Source organism: Diuraphis noxia, unplaced genomic scaffold (genome assembly GCF_037042655.1).
Source record: "Diuraphis noxia isolate RWA-SAM2 unplaced genomic scaffold, SU_Dnox_SAM2 contig0001, whole genome shotgun sequence".
Lineage (NCBI taxonomy): Eukaryota > Metazoa > Arthropoda > Insecta > Hemiptera > Aphididae > Diuraphis > Diuraphis noxia.
Window position 1 is genome coordinate 9,126,431 of NW_028301711.1, and position 21,376 is coordinate 9,147,806.

The 21,376-nt window shown below is 27.6% G+C and overlaps 3 protein-coding genes across 3 annotated transcripts; 2 read left to right on the top strand and 1 right to left on the bottom strand.

Moving 5' to 3' along the window:
• The first annotated feature begins 9,366 nt into the window (after positions 1-9,366).
• Positions 9,367-11,900, top strand: LOC149059463 (uncharacterized). Its single transcript, XM_089218207.1, has 3 exons — positions 9,367-9,835; positions 10,549-10,691; positions 11,515-11,900. The coding sequence occupies exons 1-3, from the start codon at positions 9,775-9,777 to the stop codon at positions 11,743-11,745; spliced, it is 435 nt and encodes a 144-aa protein (XP_089074333.1). The 5' UTR covers positions 9,367-9,774; the 3' UTR covers positions 11,746-11,900.
• Positions 11,901-14,061: 2,161 nt separating this feature from the next.
• On the bottom strand, positions 14,062-16,215 carry LOC149059464 (uncharacterized). The gene is made up of 3 exons (XM_089224293.1): positions 15,613-16,215; positions 14,909-15,201; positions 14,062-14,608 (listed from the first exon to the last, which is right to left on the bottom strand). Exons 1-3 carry the CDS (start codon positions 16,213-16,215, stop codon positions 14,062-14,064), a joined length of 1,443 nt encoding a protein of 480 aa, XP_089080419.1.
• Positions 16,216-19,425: 3,210 nt separating this feature from the next.
• LOC149059465 (uncharacterized) lies at positions 19,426-21,286 on the top strand. Its single transcript, XM_089218205.1, has 5 exons — positions 19,426-19,676; positions 19,775-20,066; positions 20,261-20,377; positions 20,442-20,638; positions 20,949-21,286. The coding sequence occupies exons 2-5, from the start codon at positions 20,010-20,012 to the stop codon at positions 21,106-21,108; spliced, it is 531 nt and encodes a 176-aa protein (XP_089074331.1). The 5' UTR covers positions 19,426-19,676; positions 19,775-20,009; the 3' UTR covers positions 21,109-21,286.
• Positions 21,287-21,376: the final 90 nt, after the last annotated feature.

The window sequence follows — 21,376 nt, forward strand, 5'->3', positions numbered from 1 at the left end:
CACCAGTAAATATGACTAGAACAATCCTGTTTTTTTTGCGATTATTCACAACTTGCATCCAAACGATTATTTCTGTGTGAACACCGTTACTTAAATACAGGTGTTTAATTTTGAACGAATGTTCGTGGCAATTTTAAATCACGTTCCACCTTGAACATTTGTTTTGTGTGAAACAACCTTAACAAATGACTTTGAGGGGATGAGTGCCAATTGACTTATTATTGTCAAATGAAATATTCGATAATACAATGTTTACATAATGTGGTCTGAGAATAGACAATTCATATCCGACCGCCTTTAAAATAAGCTGGTCACTATACAGGGTGTCCCACAGAGATCTGACATTCTGACAAATGAAATAACTTTTGTTCTAATCAATATTTTTTAAAAATTTCTTTTAAATATAATCCATAGACACTTGCGCTACATTTTTTATTTTTTATTTTTTAATACTGAAAATAAAAAACTTAAAAATTGATAAAATTTTTTTTCGAAATATTCAATATAGCCAATTTGTAAATTTTGATTTTCAAAAAATGTATATGGTAAAAACACTTATTTAAGTCAAAAGGCTGATTTTTTAAAAAATTTTTAAATATCAATATTTTCGTTAGGTAAATTATAATAAATTATAGTTTATACATCACATATTATTAAAATAAATACAATAAAAAAATAATTTTATTTTAGCATGCACTTATTTAAAAATGTTCTTATAAAATATTTTTAAACAGCTTTATTATTATTTGAAATTACAAGGTTTCTAACATGAACTAGATCGTAATTTACTTAACGAAAATATTGATATTTAAAAAAAATTGTAAAAAATCAGCCATTTGACTTAAATAAGTGTTTTTACCGTATACATTTTTCCTAAAAGTCAGATTTACAAATTGGCTATATTGAATATTTCAAAAAATTTTTTATCAATTTTTAAGTTTTTTATTATCAGTATTAAAAAATAAAAAATGTATTCTAAAAATGTAGCGCAAGTGTCTATGAATTATATTTAAAGGAAATTTTTTTCAAATATTGATTAGAACAAAAGTTATTTCATTTGTCAGAATGTCAGATCTCTGTGGGACACCCTGTATAAATACTAAAAAATCCTTTTTATAGGTACTGTGGTAAACGCCGTTTTTAAATGTATTTCTATTGTACCTAATTGTATTATATTTTGATATAGCTTACTTAGATTATGAAAAAAATGTTATTTGGCTGATGGAAATCATATAGTAGCCTGTAGTTAATAAATAATATTTAAATTTAAAAAAAAAATACAGTGAAACCTGCTTTAACGGACGGAATTTTGGGGACGGTGAAATGTGTACTCACTGTATTTCCCCTCTTAATAGCGGACGACGTTTAAGCGACCGAGAGTGTCCGGTATTTAGAGGTTTCACTGTATATCGATGATTATAAATATTTTTAAATTGTAAATTATTTGTACTTTTTATACAACTAATTACTCACTTTAAAATTAAAATATAATAAAAATCCTATGACATTGTCTAGATAATAATTTAACCTTTAAATTTGATAAGAAGTCAATTCACTCTCATTTTATACTAATGAAACTAAACGTAATCTGCTGAGCGTTAAATTTGATATTTTACGCTCTAGTAAGACGAAGACAACAAATGTAAGTGTAACGCCCCCTTAATAATTAATGCTATGAAACATCGGTGGTCTGGTTTTTGACGGATACGAATCGGCCGCGGCTCAGGAACTTTATATCATAATATTATGTTTAGTTCTAAAATAAAATAATAAAATGACTTAAAACTACAAAAACATTATTTTACTGTGATAGGTACTTAAAATATATTTTTTAAATGTATACCGATTGTCATAATAATATGCTATGTGTCTATACCTATGTATTAGTAAGGATTTTTCTTTTTAAATATTAATATTGCAATATAGGCAACAGAATATTTATTTTCTAGATTACAGAAACATATTTGTAAGCGTTTTAATGGTTGGTTAACAATGTTTGTACTTTTTTATCACTCAAGGACACTAAGTTAGTTTAATTGTTTATTTATTATGAGAAGATTTTATTTATATTTATTCAATATATTAAAGCCTATTTTTTAATATTTTTAGTATATTAATAATATATTATCAATTATATGGAAATAAAAAGATTAAATATATACCTGAAAGGGAGATCAATATTTACTAGGAGAATGCAATTTACTATTTTAATTCCTGTATGGCCATAGCTGCAGCAGCAAAACCCGAATTAAAACATGTAATATATTGAATACAAATCATTTACAATGAACCTGATTATATGCAGTGAAAATACTATGTTATATGCATGGAAATATGCACTAAAAATTTAATTTAAAAAAAAAAACAATTATACGAAAAATTGAATTTTACTTACAAAAAGTAATTTATTATATTATTAAATTTATGTGTATTTATTTATAGTTCTCGTAATTAGTTCAGGAGTTATCGGGAATGTACCTACCTACTATGTAGTATATTGTATTTTAAGACATATTATTTAGTGTGTTTCTTGTATTAAAATACGATTATAATATTACATTTTTTTCCATATTAATTTTCAACTTATCGAGTTAAATTCATAATTCGTTAACTGTTAACTCTAAACTGAACTTAACTCGAGTTAATTAATTTCATTAACTTGCTCACCTTTGAGAAAAATACGATTATATATCTATTTAAGTATACAAATCTAGCATGGCTTTATCGTTTATATTATTTATTATTATTTTTTTTCAATACATTCCACATGAAACGTGAAATAAACATGAAAATGTAATATAAAAGACTTATAAACAAATATCAACTGGTCACTTGTGAATCAAAAATAAATTTTAACGAAGCACTGTGAAAGCTCCATGCACTGTATCGATGCACAGTGTGCACGTTTATGAAGATAATACAAATTTTTATCGTTTAATAATGATAAGTATACAGTAGGTATACACTACAAACCTTATGAATTACAATATGCATATATTTATGCCCTAAAAAAATATACATTTAAAAAAGCATATTTGTAATAAATAAGAATATTTGAAGATATGATACAGAAATAGATAAATTTTATTATATGTATAGATTAATTTAATTAATTTTCTAAGATAATCATTTTCTTTTTTTCAGGTTTGTTTTTATCGTAGGTACATTGAGTTTTAGTATGAAATAAAAATTGTTACATTTTTAGATTCCGTAAGAAGTGATGAATGTATTGATTTTACAATGATGTGTTGTTTTTGTGTCTGTTTACAGCATAACTAGTCGAAATAATGCTTCAATTTCAAACTTTTCCGATGTAAAATTGAAGATCCTTGGTGCATTATAGAGGTCAAAAGTAAACATTTTCCAACAGTTTTCAAAAAAATCGAGAAAAAAAAAATGACAGAAAAACTGGAATTTTTACGCAGTTTTTGACCAAATTGATTTTTTTATATGGTTGTAATTCAAAAACTAATCACTGTAAATACTTGAAATTTTCACCAAATGTTTATGTTAGTGTTATATATATTCAGTTTAATTTTCAAAAAGTTTTGACTTTTTTTGAATTATTAATAGACCACTGAAATTTTCGATTTTTTTGGTGTCGGTAAAAAAATTTTGGAACACCAAAAAAACTTAAAAATTTAATACAAAGTTCCTTATAAGTTGTTCTTATTGTAGCTAAAAAAAATTAAAAATCGTTGGTCACAATTTTTTTTTATAGGCGTTTATAGTTCAAATTTTTACGAAATATGTCGAAAACGCGAAAATTTGCAAGTAATTTTGAAGTTTAAAAATCATAAAATTTTTTCTGTTTATAACTAAGGATTAAAAATATAACACTAAGTTTTCCTTCAAATAGATATAGAGAAAACTCGAAGCGTCGTTATAGGAAAAATTTGAGGTGCATTTGAATTTTAAATTTTTTCGAAATAGCATAACCTCAAACGATTTTAAACATTTGTTATTATTCAAAAAGTATAAGTCGTAGATACTTGAAAATTTTACCAGTTATTTAGATTGGAATTTTCTTTACATGATTTAATTTTCAAAATATTTTGACTTTTTTTGAGATATTAATAGACAACTGAAATTTTCAATTTTTCAGAAAAATTTTTTTGAAGGGTTGATACAATTTTTTCGGCCCTATCAAAATACTTGAAAATTGAATACAAAGTTCCTCATAAGTTATTCTTATAGTAATTAAAAAATTATAAAAATACGTATTCACAATTCTTTTTTTTATTAGCATTTGAAGTTCAAATATTGACTAAATACGTAAAAATTACGAATATTTGCAAATTATTTTAAGCTAGAAATGTATACAAAATTTTGTATACCACCCCACCACCTAATGTACAGCAGAGCTGCAGAGCGACATCCACTTACCCGCTTTTTTTTAATAATCACCTTAATTGAATATATTTATATATTTTTAGTAATATAGTACTAATTACCTTGAGCATTACACTGAACTTTTTGATATTTTCTCAAGTTGGAAATTAAATCTTACTCATTCATATAAATCATTTTCAAATATGCAACTATAAATTTGAAATATAAACTCGTATTATATATTATTATTTAAGTAAACACATATCTATATTAGGTACTTTGCTATGTGTTTAACGATTATTTAAAAACATGCTAACTTCCGAGTTATATTTATCACTATGGTTGTATATTATAATAAGATCAAGCTATCTTATATTGTACAATATCAATGGACATCCATAAATAATTAACTACTCATATTTTTATTTATTTTATTTAAAATCATTGTCGTACAAATAGTACCTATACAATTTATACCTATTTAGTATTCAAAATTAAGAAGTTTGTAAGAGGTTGAATTCAAAGTCACTGCAATTGCCAAAATATCTATTTTTATACTTAAATTAAATTATTACTGTTGTGTTGTTTATTTTTATAATTGTATTATAGTCCCAACTTATTTAGCTATTTATAAATATAATAAAAAAATAGACAATGAGAACATCGTAATCATTTAATTTCTTTTTCCTTCATCAATTCTACTATATCGTGAATCGTGGATTTAAGTCAAAACTCAGCTGGTTCCTACAGTAAAATCGTTATTTTGCGTTTTTTAAATTATTATTTTTTCAAAATTCATAATATTAATTATATCTAAAGTGTGTTTTGTGTAAGGTAAGTAATTATATTTTTAAATAATTTAGAATTATGAATGAAAATAAAATAATAATAAATATACAAAGATAAAAAAATCTGCTATAGGTATATTATAAGACGTGATACCGTTACTATTATACTAGTATTTATAACCAATGGTGATGCTGATGCTATACACTGCAAAAAAACCTTGGTAATTTCATTGTTGGAATGACAAATTCATATTAAAAATAATTTTGATATGAAAAATAGTAAAATAGCTATATAATTGACATCAATTAAAAATCCATATTTTATTAAAAATTATTTCGGACATTATTTTGTACCGTCCCCCCGTTTAAGTAAAAAAAATAGTAGGGGGTCTCCGTCGCTCCGCTCACTCCCACACACAAAAAAAAAATCGTGCTCTGTACATGCACTATAACAAGTAAATGACTATGAAGTAAAAAAAAAAATAGTGAAAATGTGAGTTAGGCTCTGCTATACACTATACAGTAGGTGTGATTAAAATGATTATAATACCAATCCATAAAATAGCAGAGGTAAAATATGTAAGTGATAATAATATTTAGAATAAACGTATAAATACAATAATTATAAGTGGCATAAAATGTAGGTTGTCAAAAAAGGTAATATAGTATAAAATTATAATTGCAATTAAATATATATAAATTATAAAGATATTAGGTATTGCAATTTGTAACATAAAAAAACGCAATTAATAAAAAAAATTGTATAAAATGATAGGTAACATTTATAAAAATAATATGAATAGTTAGATATAATAAAATAATAAAAACAATAATTATAATTACACTTAGACATATCTAAAATTAAGCACTCTGTTAAAATATTCTCTTTGTACCAGTTGAGCTATTATTTTTATACTTTGATTATTATTTACCTATTTACCTCCTCCATTTTACGGGTTGGTATTATAAACCTGAATTTAAAATATTTCAGAGTATCCGCCACCGGTATATTAGTTTGTGAGCAAATGACAAATGGTACATTTGGTTGAGGGTATAAATGGTATATTTTAAAATGCAAAAAACAGAAGTTGAGGGAAACTAGTCAACAACCGGCCTGTATGCCTATATATTATATTTACAAAGTATTTTATGATAATATTGTAATTAAAGTAATTTATTATACTATTATAGGAAGATTGCAATCATTTTCCCCTAAAAACTTGCATTAAAATGTAAAATATAATACAATTATAAAATATAAAAATATATGTATGTTAAATGATTCAAGTATCACCATACAAATATTATTGTGAATAAAAATTGTACCTATGCAGCATTTGCAGTCTAAGTATTTACATATTTTTAATTTTAACAATAACAACTTATGGAGGAACTTGTATAAAATTGTCAAGCTTTTTAACTTACCAACATTTTGAGCTGTTGCCTTATACATCTAATAAAGTAATGTTACACTGGCACTAGGAATTTGTAACGCCGTTTTCCGGTGCACCGATGCGGTTACAAAATGTTACATAATACCAAACAGTTTTCAAGTCAAAATTTTGACCTTGGGGTGCCAGGGTAACACACCTTATTTGAATGAAGTGATTTTCAAATTTTGAATATTAAACGATTTAAACGTTATATCTTATCGGTACTTGCTTAAACCGAATATAGACATAATTACCATGTACTTGTAAACATGTATGATTTAGCTAGGATCATGAATATTGTATAATACACTATTTATATGTGAATTAAATATAATATAATAATATTGATGCGGGACTTGGGAATTGCGGGAAAAAATCCCATGCACATGTTATGTATATGATATAATAGAAATAAATTCAATATTGCATATTATTTTATAGAAAAATAATTGCCTTTCACACTATATTATAAATTTTATAAAAAGCATGCATGTATATGACGTGATTATATTATCTAGTCAGCTACAAACTTATAATAGGTAATAATAATAATAAATTAAAATGTTATGAATGTGATTATGATACCTACTATATCTACTATATCTTATACCGGTACTGAAACAAATTACTACTAATTGGTCAGTTAAAATTACATCTTGATTGAGTTTATTTTGTGTAGACTGTTGAATATACCGAAAGTTTAACCATTGTGACATACATTTTATGTATTTTATTAATTTTATGAAATTTTCAAGTAGATACGACTTATACTTTTTGAATAATAACAAATATTTAAAATCGTTTTAGGATAAATCGTTATCGTTACGCTATTTCGTAAAAATTTAAAATTCAAACGCGATTAACATTTTCTAATAATGATGCTTCGAGTCTTCTTACTCGAAGGAAAACTTATGGAAAACTTAGTGTTGTATTTTTAGTTCTTAGTTATATAAAATTAAAAATTTTATGATTTTTCAACTTCAAAATGACTTGCGAATTTTCGCTTTTTCTACAGATTTCGTAAAAATTCGAACTATAAACGCTTATAAAAAAAATGTGACTAACGATTTTTAATTTTTGTAGCTACAATAAAAACAACTTATAAGGAACCTTGTATTAAATTTTCCAACATTTATTTACCGACACTTCAAAAAAAAATTATCATAAAAATCGAAAATTTCAGTGGTCTATAAATAACTCAAAAAAAGTCAAAACTTTAAAATTAAACAGTATATAGATAACACTAACAAAAACATTTGGTGAAAATTTCAAGTATTTACAGTGATTAGTTTTTAATTACAACCATATAAAAAAATCAATTTGGTCGAAAACTGATTTTGCGTAAAAATTCCCATTTTTCCTTTTGATTTTCTCGATTTTTTTGAAAACTGTTGAAAAATGTATACTTTTTACCTTTTTAATGCACCAAGGATATTCACTTTTACATCGGAAACCACCCCCCAATGTTTGAAATTGAAGCATTATTTCGTCTAGTTATGCTGTACACAGACACAAAAACAAAAAAAATCACACATCGTTGTAAAATCAATACATTTATCACTCCGTTCAGAACCTAAAATATGTAACCTATGATAAAGGGTATAGCCGAAATTTAATGCGTTTTTGACAAAAATTCTTAGGATAGACCTTGAGATACACCTTTGCTCCGCAGCTAGAAACAAGACAAGGAACTACAAAACATGTCAAATTAAATAACTTTTGTTTTAATCAATATTTTAATTTTAATATAATTTACAAAGTTAATACATGTACGTGTAGCATAAAATTTTATTTTTATTTTATAGTACAGAATAATATACAAATTTTAATCTGATATAGTTTATATTTTTACAAATATATCTTTAAACTTTTGTGTGTGGGTTTTTGTAGGTACTTACGTCAAATGTCGACACGATTTTTATGATATTTTGGAGTATTGGGAACAGACGATGGATACACAACCGACATATTACGTTTTAATGCCGGTCTCATATATTGTATGGGCAAATCTGACGCTTCTGTAGAAAATAATCTTTTGGATTATAGTACGCAGTGGTTTATTAATATAGAAACTGAACAATACAACGATATAAGTGATATAACAATTTTTCACCCAGTACAATTATTATAATATCGTACACATAAATTTACAATTTTGAGTGTTTACTATTTAGACTACTTTATAATATTCTTCTACGCCAGCGGGCAAGTTCATTGGCTCATTGCTTCGTTGTCGGTCCCGACTCAAGGGGTAGGTTACGTCATTGCACTCCAGGGACGGCACATAAGTATAGGAGTGGCATTTTTCAAACCGTGATTTATATTATTTCGATTATGGGCAAGAAAATGTGTACAAAATTCTTATGTGTCTTAACGATCATCCCTCCCTTAAATAAAATGTGAGGAATTAGATACTCCCTTTGTCACGCCCCTGCTCGGACCGACCACCGCTATTAGGTACGACTTCACGAATAAACACATTACATTACTGTAATATAAATTGTTTGGTGGGCGGGAGTATTAATCAGTAAAAGTCTGTGGTATGATGTCACTTTTATTTACAGCAGGTGGAAGGGATGGCCATGGCTACCACCACCACTAGCGATGAGGCGGCATATAAAATAGCTTGCGAAGGGTGTTTCACTACCATATTGCAATCAGAATACCAACTTCTTACAGTTCACCAGCTCATCCGTCTCGTTTCTCTCACTCATATAGATAATTTAATATTTTTCAACTGTTAGTTCGATTCCGTCAATTTTCTTCGTCATATTGAACCTAACCTAAATATAAAAAAGACAAAACCACAATGACGTCGATAGTAGTAGTGATTATGTCATTTATCGTTATTTTCATTATTCCCAGAGAGGCAGCCAGCATGCAATTAACTGATAATTTTAAATTTGGTAAGTACCGAAATGAATTTTCCCATTTCGTTATTCGTTAAATTGAATTTATAATACCACTAACCTTATTATATAGGTACTGTAGATATTAAATTTTATGACCAATTTTTTTTTATTTTGTATAAATATTGTCTTTATTTTAAATATAACTTCGCTACTCATACAGATACAGATAGAGTAAGTCCAATTACCCGTGGGAGATGCCCCATAATTGAAACAAGAAATTTTGATGTCATTTCTTATGATAAAGATTCGTCAAAGTTTGAAAGTTGTGCCACCATCGAATTCGAAATTCAGACTAAGTACGATACGGAAATGTCATTTTTCATGATATTTGGCAGTTTGAATTACTTTGGACAACGTATGTGTAAGCCAGGTACGTGATACAAATTATTATTTTAGTTTTTAGTATAGTACAATACATATATTAAACAGGCAGGACCAATTATGCATCGCATTTTTCGAAAAATGTGATACATTTAAATATTATGTATGTCGATATGATATATAGCAAATATACCAAAAATAACGCTTTTCTTATTTTTTATACAAAAGAAAAACATTGATCATAATTATCACACAAATTTTATTATATGTACCTATAGCCATTTTTATTAATTTAATTGGAAATAAAAAAAAAATTAAAATATAACCATAACAATGTTACTACAAACTACAATTTATGCCTTTTATAATCTTAGTATATTTTATTGAAATTAATATTATTTTGATCAAAAGTATAGAATTCAAAAAGGTTAGGTATACATTAATTGCGATTGAGTACGAAAAATTATATTTTAAATAAATTATTCTACAGTATTAGGTACCTATTTTAATATATAAATATGTTACAATTTTTGAAATTACAATTTGTATACATTATGTTATTATTCTATACGTGCTTTATTGTATTTGAGCATTAATAATTTAATTTCGTTCAATTCTTAATTAGTATTTTTACCGTTTCTAATAGTGATTTATAATGTACACGTTTAATTAATATTGTAATATGAATATGATTTAATAATGTACCTAATATCATAACACTTTCATTGAACACGTGTATTATAATTCTGTTTTATTCTGCAGATAATGAACGACCAGTAATGGTATTTACCTGTACGCCACAATCGGCTTCGCCGCCAGCAAATCCATACACTGATGGAAGTTTGATCATGAGGCTATACGGCCGATTCATCGAATCGAATGACGGATACGATGTCAGATGTGCCGTAAGTATTTTGTGCTTACAATAGTTTAGGATTTTCCAACCAGTCCATTTGTAAACATATTTAAATTCGTTATTAAAATGTGATTCAAAAAAATCATTTCATATTTTGAATTCAAAATTATTATAATCAAATAAGACGGAGAGATTCTGCGCCGCAAAGCAACGTAAAGTTCGATCATATAATAACATATTGCATTAAGAGTGTGCAACACCCGTATTCGTTGTCTCAGTCTTACAAACGCGTATCAAAGAAAATTTACGCTCAGCAGTTCACGTTTTACTCTGTTAGCTTAAAAATTAGAGTGAATTGACTTATTATGAAACTTGATGATAGTACAATTATCTGTGTTTTGTTGGATATATTTTTACGATAGTCCAGTTTTTAAGTTAATTATGCTTGTATGATAAATTGTAAAATAAAATTTGTCATAATTCGCTCAAAAAATGAAGTATCATAAAAATACTTACAACAAAACATAGATAATGTTCTTATTATCAAGTTTCATAGTAGGTCTATTCACTATAATTTTTAAGCTAACTGAGTAATACGTGAACTTCTGACTATAGTGCTGAGCGAGAATTTGCTATGTTACACGCTTGTAACACCGAGACAACAAATACGGATGTTGCGCCCTCTTAATATACGGGATAAACATAGGAATCATACAGCATAATTGCTATAGTGGTGTGACTGAATTAGATTGAATAAGATCTTTTGCCCCTAGATATACGTGCTTCCACCAAATTTCTTTTGTTATTTTCCTCACATAATATGTTTAAATTGATTAAGTTTTTTCTATTTATTTTGTTCTTGCTTATTCAAGATGTACAAAAACGTCGAAGGCATGATGTACCTGATGGCGATTAGCGCTAATAAATCGTGCGATGGCTTGCCGCATATGTTGGCCAATTCACAGGCGAGTTTCCCCGAAGGATACGCGTTGCTGCAGTCGAATATATCCAGATACAGTCAAAGACGCAAGCGCTCGATATCGGACACAAAAAATACAATTAAAAATCACTCTGGCTCCAGATTTTTCTGGCGCACAGGCTAACATTTGTTTTATATTTTTACATAAATAAATATTGCCCTGATTCTAGTTTTTACATCATATAATATCAAAAACATTTAATTTTGTACTTAATTTATCTTGGCAGTAGCCAATGTTTAACAGACAAAAACATTTAAATTTTCTGTAAAATAAGTGATCAAGGGTACTTTACTTTTCATTTATCAATATTATTTTCAATAATTGTATTTTATAAAATTATAAAACATAATAAAGAAATATTCATACCAATTATTTGAAGTTATGACATTATTATCAACCAATAATATAAACATATTTTTATTTATATTTAAAATTCTATCAACCGGAACTTATAGCCTATAGGTGTAGGATTGCTTAAATTTTAACACAATGGATAGCTCTGTGTGAGCGTGTGTATGTGAGCATAGAACCAATTATGAAAAGACAAATAATTCATTTATTTAAAATAATTTATATTGCAAAACAAATAACAATTGCCTGGTCATTAAGTAACTACTAACTAATAATATTTCAATAAATTTATGCATTATTTGATAGACATAGATATACTTTGTATATTTAGAGTTTAAATTTTTTAAATATGGTGGAACTAATAGGTATTTTGAGTCATTGATTAGAATATTTTTTGATGATATATGTTGACTTATTTTTTAATGGATCTAGCTTTTATATTGTATTGTCGGTTTAGATACAGATTTGCAATACTCACAATAACGGATTTTATTTTGATATTTTCTCATAATTCATTTAAAACTATAGCTATCAATAACCAGTAACAATAAGAAAAGCTACTTGCCCCTCAAATTTATTGTTACTAATATTAAATGATCACTGAATATTAACTCAGATACTACAATAACTAGTACTGATTTCAAATTAACTAAGAATGCAACTACCTAATAACATTAATGTAAATTATATATATTATTTTATAACTTATATATGTATCGAAAATACCAAAAAAGTACTTAATGAGTTACTGTTGTAGTGTTGTCATCTTAGGAATACCTTGTTTTAATTTGTTTTATTCTGCTTGTTTTTGTAAGCAGTAACTACACAAATAGGTGCTCCAGTTTGATGTCTTAGAGGTATATTACACAATTATACTACTAAAATTTATATGAATATAAGTATCAATTGACTAAACTTTTTTTAAACAAGCTTTAGGACGCTAATGATATTATAAAGGTATAATAATATATATGAACATAATATTTCAAATGTATATTTAGGTAATTTTCAGTGGTCACCACTTATTTGACTCACTTAGGGTTCAAACCGTTTCAGTCCATTCACTGAATTATCCAATAAGGGGAAAAGGCACCAAAAAATATTTTTTATTCTTTGTACTTCAAAATATTTACTCAGATTTTAGTTATTATTTAATATTATTTATAATAATAAAAATAATCTATGGATATTTAATTAAAAACATATGTTCAATAAAAAATAATGTACTAAAATATAACTTGTACACTCGTATGCTAGGTAACCTACCTGAAACTATTCATGAAATAATCATAGATTAATGATAATAAATATATACCTACGCCACGGACTACTACACTGGACTGGAAACGAGACGTTTACCGCCGGGCCGCTTAGTGTCCTCAAGAGAGGTGAAGTAAGGGGAAATAGTACATGAGCTAATCTGGCGCCATCTATACTTCAATGATAAACCTCTAACCAAATATTGAATTCCCGCCAAATAGACCTACATTTATACATAATATATATTATATTATACTAGCTGAACCCGTGCACTTCGTAGCCCGTTAAAAATTCTCTTTTATGGTCCATAGTTCATATTGTGTGTTAAATTAATTTCATCTGATGATGCTATCAGTATATTTTTATACATAATAGCCGACCCGTCACAGCTTCGCCCGTGATTGGTTGTTTATTTTGCCTTCGGACCATGATATGTAGAATTTTTTATTCAAATATTATTGTTTATTGTGATCGGCTAGTAAATATAAAAAACGGTTTCTAGCGTTACAAATGATAAAAATAAATACTGATAAAAAAGAAATAATTTATGGTTGATAAAGATTTATTAAAGAAAATTTATTAAAGATTTAATAAAATTTATTAAAGAAAAAAAAAGAATTAAAATATGAATTTTATAAGACTTCTGAGTATATGATGTTTTTTGTTATATTTCCTGTTGAAATTAAAATCATAAGATGATTCGGGTCTCCAGTTCGAGAAAATGCCACGTATAATTGCCCATGTGAAAAGCACTCTGTACGAAGATCTACGCCAACGTACTTGAATGTTTGACCTTGTGCTTTGTTTATGGTAATGGCAAAAGAAACTTTAACCGGGAAAAGTAAATTGCAAGTCATTTAATCGAGTGCGCTCTGTAAGAAGAATATCTTCACAAAAATCATTTCTGAACTGTTCCCACAAAGATTGAGGTTCAGACGGTTGGCAGAAAACTATGATTATTGCGAATAATTCTCTTAATTTTGAAGGACTTTCTGAAAGAGTTGCCTCCGCTAGAGTATTTTTCCATTGCTCGTCATTTTCTAAAAGCCCAAGAGCAAAACAGGAAGCTTTAAAAGTCGCGTGAATGACTCCATCAAAGGCCTTCAAGCTTTCAAATGAAGTAGGACCTTGTACATAATTTAGTAACAATCTTAAATGGAAGCACTCACTTTGATTTGGGTGAATCGTGTAAATTCTACCAATGGCAGTGTCCATTTTTATTCCTGGCCAACCTGGAACATCTTTTCCCCGTCTTCTCTTTAACCAGCCTCTGCTATTATCCCAGGTGTAATAAGAAGGAACTTCATGATAGAACAGTGTTTTCGCAAAATCATCATGTGAACACAGTTCAAAAAATGCAGTTAGTGTCGTTTTTCTTGGATTTTCAATAACTTGATGAAGATTATTATCATTAAAGAAAACACGCTGTCCATTTTCTAGATGAACAGCCAAGTGCTGAACTGTCGGATCTCTATCATGGATTTCAAAATTGAAAATTCTCCAAAACGCTTCAGAAGTACATATGTATCGACCATTCAAAAAATTTGTAATCTCATCGTTTTCACGATTAACAGAAAAAGTAGCTCTATCTGATCCTTTATTAATATATTTACATATGTATTTTATCGCTTTAACCGTATGACAGTATTCTACGTTAATATGCGCATTAAAGCACCTAGATAGCACTGGACAATACGGTACAACCCAACAGTTGTCAACCACGATTTCTGTTTTACCACGAACTTTTAATATTGCAGTATAACCTCCATCATCTGGTGATCTCCGTCGGTAAGTCGGATAACCATCATCTCCAGTTTGAGTATCCTTGACCAATTTGTGAGGGTATTTCTTACTACATTTTCCAATATTCATACATGGCGATCTAATATTTAACTCGCCGCATGGGCCATGAATCATATTCTTGCAAACTACTTCATAAAGTATAGGATCTCTGTCTTTGTTTGGTATCTCGGCAGAAATAATTTTATCAATTTCATCTGGCTGAATTTTCGTTTGTAACCACAAAAGAGTGTGGCAGTGTGGCAAACCTCGTTTTTGCCATTCAACACTGTAAACATAACAATTTACATCTCCGAAAATATATTTATTTTTTAATACATGCATAAACTTTTTTAGTTTGAGATGAAAAACTCTAGAGATTATATCGTGTCCATCAAACGACTTTTGATCTTGAAATAATTCATTTTTTATTTCCGGCCATTCCGGGTTGCATGTAAAAGTAATAAATAAATCTGGACGGCCAAATTTACGAACATAAGTCATGGCATCCTGATTTTTTTCATGCATGTAACGTGGGGAGCCAGTAAAAGAGGAAGGAAGAATTACTTGTTGCCCAACATTATTAGCATTAATATTTGCATCATTGTTAACAGCATCTCGGAGGTGAACATAATCATCCGCACGTAGTTGTTTTTGATGGTTACGAATAAAGTGTAGTCTTTCAGGAATCAATTTTGCCATCATATCTACGGCGAATTGGCTGAATAATGTTTTGTAATAATGTAGATGATTTAGACTTGTTTCTCTAACCATAAACCTATAAGAATAAAATTGCATGCAGGATACAGTTTTGGTTCGATTTTGGTTATTTTCCTGTAATATATTAATGTGATAACCGTCTTCGCCTCTAGTATACATCAATGGATATTGCAGTGCATCATAAGATCTATTCAATTCGGAAACTCGACTCAATTGTCCACTCCGACCGTGCAGAACTATATCTCTGGGACCTTTATCTTCATTAACTAATAATACAGCTACTTCATCGATGGTAGGTGCATTATATTGACCTCTGTGTTCATCTTGAGGAACTCTGTCAGCATGAATAATTAACTTTAAGTTTTGCAACTCATCAAAAGACCTCGACTCCAGATTAGATCTAAAGCTCTGTATGAGGTGATTGTTTTCACGCAAAACTGTTTGCAATGATTCAATGAGACCTCTTTTCATATTTGGAATCATATTTGTTCGAATAGATATTTGATCCGACTCTGACATAAAATATATTTGTAAAAATTTAGCATTATTTCCAATTTCGGGTAATAAACTACCTATTAAATGATGCACTTGACCCTGAATTTTAAAAGAGGGCATGAAGTTCCCTTCACTTATTTCGTTTGCTCCAAACGATGTCATTTGAAACAGAGTGTTATACCGTCTAGCATTATCAAAGAAATGTTTTGATAGAGGGTGAGAATTATCAATTAAACTTTTAATTAGGTCTGGAAGATCCTCAAATTGGTGTAAAACAACTTTACCGTCAGCGCAGCAAAGTCCATGGGTTTCATCTTTCCATTTTTTTGCATGGCACTTAGGACATAATATAGTCATTCGTCCAATTTGAAGCGCTTTAATATTTAAATAATCAATCTCGGATTGATAATTAAACGCTGATTTCATACTCAAAGCGTTACGTTGCTCCTGAGCACGTGTTTGAGAACGTTCTGGTGTGTTATTTTGTTGCCTTCTGTTATACATTCGAGATGCATTGGCAGTTCTTCTGCTAATGCGTGCTCTTTGCGCTCTCGGCATGATAATGAATTGGCCACTTACTCAAAATTTGGGTAAGAAAAAAAGGTAAAAAAACTAAGTACAAATTATGCCAGTGTGCTGATGCCAGTGACTGATGTTCTCTTAGATTGTTTACTATAATGTAATATTACAAAAACTTTAGCCACAGCAACGCGTGGCCGGGTCGGCTAGAAATATTATAATATACAAACATGCCCGATAAACCAATAGCAACCACTATATAATACACTACTTATTATTATTTTAATCTGCAACAATAAACTAAATTTTTTATAATTTAGTTTGTTTTTTTCTAGACAGATGGCGCCACTGTTGTATTTTTGACATACAGATTTCCTACATTTCGGGTGGATTTTCATAAAATATTCTTTCATAATAACCTTGTCCTATCAGTATCCAATAGTAACTATATGTCATACAATAAGTTTACCATATGTTTCCATTTTATATAAGAACAACTCATCCTCTTTGGGTCTGCAACCTATAGAACCGTAACAACTAAAAATATTTAGTATATTTTTTGGCCGAAAGAGGGCGCCACTACTTTGATTCTGTTTTTGATTTTGTATGAACTTTATACTTTTTTTTTATTGACAAAAGTGTTACTATAACCTTCAGCGGAGTGTCGGGTTTCAGCCAAAAAAAATTTCAACCAAATCGGTTCAGTAGTTTTCTCGGTTAGCGCGGTCTAAGAAAAACCCTTACAATTTTATATAATAGTATAGATATTCAACTCATATTATGTGATAAATTTTCACAACACAGTTAAAATATTAATAAAGAATGTTGAACGCAAACATAGATACAAGCGTATAGTATTTTTCAAACGTATATGATTAAATCTATGTTCACGTTCAACATTAATTGTATTTTTCACATTACAGATTTCAATGTTAATAATATAATCATACGAATTCATGGTTTACACAAACATAATAAGTTTTAATAGTTGTCAATTAATTTTCTTTTTACGAAATACAATACATTATTTGAAATTTATACAACATTTTGTAGGTAGTAATTAAAATATAATATCTTATAAGAATTATATCAACAATTTTCGTATGTATAAAGCGTATAATAATAATAATAATAATAACCTTAAAAGCGTTTAAGTATAATAGGGTTATATGAATATGGTTTTAATAAAAGAAAAAAAAATAATAATAAATGTTATTTTAAAACTGTGTATAATTGATTATCGTTAAAGAATCGTAGAAAATATTAATGAAGAATGTTGGACGCAGACATAGATACAAGCACATATTAGCACATCTTATTAAATCTATGTTCATGTTTAACATTAATTGTATATTTCACATCACAGAATTCAATGTAAGTTTTAATAGTTGACAATGCATTTTCTTTTTTTACAAAATATAATACATTATTAGTAATTAAAATATAATATCTAATAAGAATTATATTAATAATTTTTGTATATAGGTATAAAGCGTATAATTATAATAATAATAATAATAATACCCTTAAAAGCGTTTAAATATAATAGGGTTAGATGAATATGGTTTTGATTAAGAAAAAAAATAATTAATAATAATAGTAATATAATAAATGTTATTTTAAACTGTGTATAATAATTGTTTATCGTTAAAAGAATCGTAGCGATTTTAATATTTACTATTATTCTTCGACACCGTTTTTACAATATTATATTAAATAACAATATAATTAATGTTTTAAAGTGTATACATCTTAGGAAATTGTTTTATTGTTAGTTAAAATTTTAACGATGAGATATATTTCTCATCATATCTAAAACAAAAAATGCTTAATATGTTTCGGGTACAGGTACGGCGTTAATACTAGCAGGGAATGGGTTACTTTCTAAATGAACTCCTTTTGTTAAAAACCGATTACATAATATACATCGTGTATAATAACAATGATCTTTAAACGCTTCTATATCATTAAATCGAACAAACTGGTATATAGGATTGTAAGTTCGAAAACCAAAAGATCTTTCATCATGATAACATGCACTGCTACACCACTTTTGGGTTCCTACATTTTGTATACACAGTTCAACTAATGTATAATTTCGAAGTGGATCGGTTAAAATATTTAATACATGATCCTTTACCATAAATGGGTAATAATCTCCTACAAATGTTAAGGTGATTTCTGGGTTAGAACGATGATATTCTAAAGATTCTAGAACATTGTTGATTTTTCTATTCCGTGTATTGTTTGAAACGATTGAAGGCATACTGTAATTTATATTTTTAAAAACAATTTTTAATTGAATATTGTACACGTATACAATAATAATGTCGATGTATTCGTTTGAATCGTTCTATATGTAACGTACACCTACCTACCTATATTAAAATTTTTTATAAAAAAAATAATATCTATACTAACGATATATACTTACATTGTTATTTTGTGAAGTTGAAATATTCGAAAAAAAAATTGAACTTTTTCCGTGTGTGTTGGTGTTGAGCGTCGTGATGTGGTATGATATATTATAAGTTAGTGGAACCGTTGTTCAATACAATGCTTGCGATAAAACTGTTGATGTTTTTTTTTTTAGCTAGGTAAGTAAAAAAAAATTAAATTAGATTTATAACTATTTTATGTTGTATGTTTAATGATATATACTTGCAATGTTCTTTGAGAAGTTGAAATATTAAAAAAAACTTTTTTCCGTGTGTCTATGTGCTGAGCAGTGTGAAGCGAATGATATGATGTGACATAATTACTCTCGGTTGATGGTCATTTATCCCTGCTACACTTTTAGCATTACTACGGAAAGACTATCTTGCAGTCGTGCAGCAGGCGCTGCAACGCCCTGGATGTTGCTTTGCATATGTTTTATATCAACGTTATGTTTTATATTAATTTTACGCGAATAACAATATTTCTGCATGGTGCATTAAAATAATTATTCATATGAGTAGCGATATAATATACTATTACTATATACCTACTATCAAGGAGGCGCACTACAGTATTCTTTTTATTGCAGGCGCTGCCCACTACTATTACTATTATTATTGGTCTCAATAATAAAAAAATATAGTCGCACATAATTTACCATCTCTATCAAACAATATAATTTTACACTTCCCGTTTCAGTGTGCTTCAACTGTGTTTAACACTCAATACAAAATAGCAAGACACTTTTAGAGACAGTACGTAAATCCACTCAATATATTTTATAGCTACAAGTTATATCTGAATAAATAAATAATAAAAAAAAAATGTCATTTGTTAGCTCATTAAATAGTAGTAACGAAGAATCGATGATCGAAAGTGATGTAAGTACAAAATAATATGTTTTTTATATAATTTATATTTATTAGTTATATTTTGGAGATGATTAAATACAATAGTTTATTTTGTATAATACTGAACTATGTTGGTTCGGTATTATACATAAAGATGCAAATAAATAGGTGTAGCGTATATATTTTTACTAGATTTTTAGTTACCAAATTTTATTTTATTTCAGAACGATTATAATAATGAGAGTATGAATAACGAGGTTAAATCGGTGAAAAAACAAAACATGCGTAGTAAAAATAAAAAACAAGTAAAATCAAATAAGAACAAAACAATGGCTAGAAAAGTAAGTTAAACAAAACATTTACAGTATAGTAAAAAAATTACATTTTTATTTTTTTTTGTTTTAGAATATTTCATATTTGGATAATATTGAAAGTTTGCTAAAAAATGAAAAAATTGAAACTGATATCATAAATACTATTACAGTAAAACAAGGTGATAATTTGATAAATGTTAAGTCTCCAACTGACGACAAAAGTTCCGAGTACTGGACTATCAGCCACTATAAAGTCAAAAATATTAAGAATGTTGATAGCAAGAACAGGTAATATAATATATTATATGATTTATATATGGGGAGACCAGGACAATTTTTGGATAAACGCTTTTATTACGAATGTAAACTAGTGAATAACATTAAATTATTATCCCTACAAAGCGATACACATTTCTATCAACTTATATGCTCTTTATTATTTAATCACCAATATTCAAAAATGTATTAACATTATTCACTTCGTCCAGCTATCCGCTTACCCCAGAATATAATATACTTGTAATAAATGTAATATATGTTTTTTTAATAATCATATTACAGTTAGATTAAAAAAAAAATTTTATATTTTTTTTTATAGATGGAAAGAAGCTGAATGTAGTCTTAAAGTAACGATAACCGACCAAGCAAAAGATCAAGAACTTAAGAATAATTTATCAGAGGTTGTACAAACAATATTCACACGCTTTATGTCTGATCCAAAGAGGAAGATAGTAAGATCTAAATTATCAAAGACATAATAATGTATTTATTAATGACGGTAGAAAAAAATTTGAATATATAATAGGTACTATGCAAAATAAAAATTTTTCAGTTTAAATATACTTGTGTTATGAAACATATTTATACATCACTCACATTATATATCAATTAAATATCTGTTACTATTATATTGTAAAAATAAATTATATATTTATACATAGTATTTTATTTATGTATGTAAAAAAAAAAAAATGATTGTATATTTATTTTAAAATGTAGTAAAAAGTAGTGTAGGTACATGAGTTA

Coding starts and splice junctions, on each gene's coding strand:
- LOC149059463 (XM_089218207.1), top strand. CDS start 9,775: ATGTCATTTTTCATGATATTTGGCAGTTTGAATTACTTTGGACAACGT. Junction 9,836..10,548: donor ACAACGTATGTGTAAGCCAG/GTACGTGATACA, acceptor TTTATTCTGCAG/ATAATGAACGACCAGTAATG. Junction 10,692..11,514: donor GATACGATGTCAGATGTGCC/GTAAGTATTTTG, acceptor TGCTTATTCAAG/ATGTACAAAAACGTCGAAGG.
- LOC149059464 (XM_089224293.1), bottom strand. CDS start 16,215: ATGATTCCAAATATGAAAAGAGGTCTCATTGAATCATTGCAAACAGTT. Junction 15,202..15,612: donor GAGATGCTGTTAACAATGAT/GCAAATATTAAT, acceptor ATTTCTGCCGAG/ATACCAAACAAAGACAGAGA. Junction 14,609..14,908: donor TATTGTCCAGTGCTATCTAG/GTGCTTTAATGC, acceptor TGAAAATCCAAG/AAAAACGACACTAACTGCAT.
- LOC149059465 (XM_089218205.1), top strand. CDS start 20,010: ATGTCATTTGTTAGCTCATTAAATAGTAGTAACGAAGAATCGATGATC. Junction 20,067..20,260: donor AATCGATGATCGAAAGTGAT/GTAAGTACAAAA, acceptor ATTTTATTTCAG/AACGATTATAATAATGAGAG. Junction 20,378..20,441: donor ACAAAACAATGGCTAGAAAA/GTAAGTTAAACA, acceptor TTTTTGTTTTAG/AATATTTCATATTTGGATAA.